Source organism: Octopus bimaculoides, chromosome 1 (assembly GCF_001194135.2).
Source record: "Octopus bimaculoides isolate UCB-OBI-ISO-001 chromosome 1, ASM119413v2, whole genome shotgun sequence".
In the NCBI taxonomy this organism is placed as follows: Eukaryota; Metazoa; Mollusca; class Cephalopoda; order Octopoda; family Octopodidae; genus Octopus; species Octopus bimaculoides.
In genome coordinates this window covers 13,798,361-13,801,369 of record NC_068981.1, presented here as the reverse complement: position 1 = coordinate 13,801,369, position 3,009 = coordinate 13,798,361, and the positions used below count along the sequence as shown (strand labels likewise).

At 31.8% G+C, this 3,009-nt stretch overlaps 1 protein-coding gene across 1 annotated transcript in view; it reads left to right on the top strand.

Moving 5' to 3' along the window:
• LOC106869364 (glutamate receptor) overlaps nucleotides 1–2,997 on the top strand; it is a 695,940-nt gene extending 692,943 nt beyond the window's left edge. The window contains exons 18-19 of the mRNA XM_014915088.2: nucleotides 345–449; nucleotides 2,772–2,997. Coding sequence (XP_014770574.1) covers nucleotides 345–449; nucleotides 2,772–2,843 — 177 coding nt within the window. The 3' untranslated portion in view covers nucleotides 2,844–2,997. The remainder of the gene's footprint in view (nucleotides 1–344; nucleotides 450–2,771) is intronic.
• The last annotated feature ends 12 nt before the right edge of the window (nucleotides 2,998–3,009 follow it).

Below are 3,009 nucleotides of genomic sequence, written 5' to 3'. Positions count from 1 at the left end.
ATATATATATATATATATATATACACATGCAAATAAGTATCCATATGCATCTATACTTTAATATACAAATACATTATATGTATGCGCGTGTACGGATAATAAGCCTTGTCAATTTCATACATTTCATTATAGGATGCCGATTGTGTTATATATATATAGAGAGAGAGAGAGAGAAGAGAACCAATGTTTTATCCCTAACATTATTATTATATATATATATATATATGTTAATGTTGGTTACAGCGTGCATGTGACCATCAACATCACTATAGAATTCTGAATCTAATACTTTTCGCTATGCACTTTTCATACACATTTTTAGATGACTTTCGTTTATCTTTCAGGGTGAATATATTCCTGGCCGAAAGTCAGGCGATGGAATTTCTGGTGACAAAGATGGACCTGGCCATCTATGCCCCGATTATATGCCTGAAAAAGCTGTTTCTACGGTACAGTATACACATATACATATGTATGTGTGTGTGTGTGTGTTTTATCATTGTTCACTGTTTACATTTACACCTTTGTATCTGGTTCATATTATAAATAAGTGGGAGCAACTATATGCTTTCGAAAAGGAAATCTTTGATGATTTTAGCAAGATTTAAAGTTAGTTTACACACACCGCACACACAACGTTTGCTAATGGCGATCCCAAATTGATGTTATTTACCATCACCATTTTCACTAATGTTTTCGTGACAAGTTATTGTTATATAGAAGTGTGTATGTGTTTCTATTATCCAACAGTTAAGCTAACGTGAGTATCACTTTCGATTGTATCCAGTTTAGTCGTCTATAAGTAGTTGCTTTGTCGTACTTCCTGTTAAATCCAATATAAGTCACGAATTAAATTTAAATAACATTCTGCATATAATTTATGTTAATCTGTTTCTGATCTCCCGATATTTGCAACTTCAAATCACTCGAATAAATTTTGTTGTTTGCATTATCCTGCTACATTCACAGAGGTGTGTATTGATAACTGTTGAATTGAGAAATTATGATTCAGAAAATTGATGAAGTAAATGTATTATTTCTCATTCGTATTTTCTAACAAGAAACCTATTAAATATGTTTTTGTTTCAAGTACAATCATTATTTATGCAACATATATTTGCTGAAATTCTCTAAATAATATATCTACATCTATACAAATATTTTCAATAGATATTGCCGACACAAACGTATATATCTATCAATAGTATTAGCAAAGTGAAGACGAAACGTAAACTGAATTTGTTTTGTTTGTTTTTGATTTTCTGTATTCACAGATGTGTTTAATTAAAACCCTGAACCTAGGCTGCTATAAAGCAATGAGACATTAAATTTACCATTATAATGTTAATGAACCATTTGAATTTCTGTATACCCATAAAGGAAGTACACATATTAAATGGCGTTTTATATATCCTATATATTTATATCTGCTAGTAGATCAAATGTTCTTATAAATTTGTCATTCAATGTAGATAATTTGTAAATAGGTATTTGATTTTATTCCTTATTATCTACAGCACATACACAAAAATGAAACACGGTAGCTGAATATTATATGCTATTGAACTCATTTGAATAAACGTATTCCAATTATAATTTTACCAAAAATATTATTTAACTGAAATAGATAAAGAATATGAAAAAAGATACAATAAAATTAATGCAGGCAGACACATATTCTTGACTAAGAAATGACTTAAACTCTCATCCATAAATGTACTAGGCAAAGAGTAAGATCAACAGGATATACCAGACATGCGTAATTGCGTCAGAAAACAGAGCCTAATTCACTGTGATGTGAGTAAATTATGAAGAGAGTAGTTTATACATATATAAATTTGATTTTAGGATATTACAATCCAGCATACACATATACGCATATATATATATATATATGTGTGTGTGTGTGTGTGTGTGTGTGTGTGTGTGTGTGTGTGTGTGTGTGTGTGTGTGTGTGTGTGTGTGTGTGTGTGTGTGTGTGTATTATATATATAATTGTTAAAGAGGACAACAAACGTCAAGGCACGACAAACATTTCAATTCATATCCCAGAAACAGTTGTAAGACTGAATATTTTTCCCAATAATAATAATGTGTATGACTTGAGATGTGTGCCCTGCCTTAAAGTTTGTTGTCCTCTTTAACAATTATATATCTGTTATATCGGAAATCTGCAATGGCTCTATAACTAACATCACGGCTATAACCTTCGAGCCTTAATAATTCGTTACAGCACTTACGTAGCGTACCTATATATGTACATATTACTCTGCATTAATGTATATGGATGAGAAAAGTTATGTAAAATATTCTGCACGTATCTCACTGACCGTTGTGGTCCTTAAAATTATAATCCAATACTTCATCTCAATTGTGTTAACCAAGAATTGATACTGAATTTAGCACATGATATATTATGTATATCTTTGCCGTAGAAATCTTTTGTAAATAAGTGCAGAAATAATTGTGCAATAAGGTTTCGATGACATTTGATACAGAGACAAGATGTCAAATATAATCCTACTCACGCATTTGAAATATATATATATATATGTGTGTGCGTGTGTGTGTATGTGTGTGTGTGTATGTGTGTGTGTGTGTGTGTGTGTGTGTGTGTGTGTGTGTGTGTGTGTGTGTGTGTGTGTGTGTGTGTGTGTGTTTTATTACATTTATGGTTTTAAGAATAATTAAATTTTGAAAATCTTTCGTTCCCGTATAATCTTGAAATTAAATTTTCACTAAACTATCTGCTTTCTTTCTTATGTTTTTAGTTCACGTACACTGCTCCACAACTGATAGCGTTTGAGTCTTATGCTGACGGCAACTCCCATACGCAAGTATAACAGCAGCTAGGAGTGTTGTGCAGAGACACAACCGAAGGCTATGAGACATAAACGCGACAGTAGACAGGCCACTGTCCACCCCTCTGATGTGTGAATCCGACAAAAAATATAAACCAAAAACTAAACTGCCAATTGAACCATTGTTTCGGATATTATATATATATGT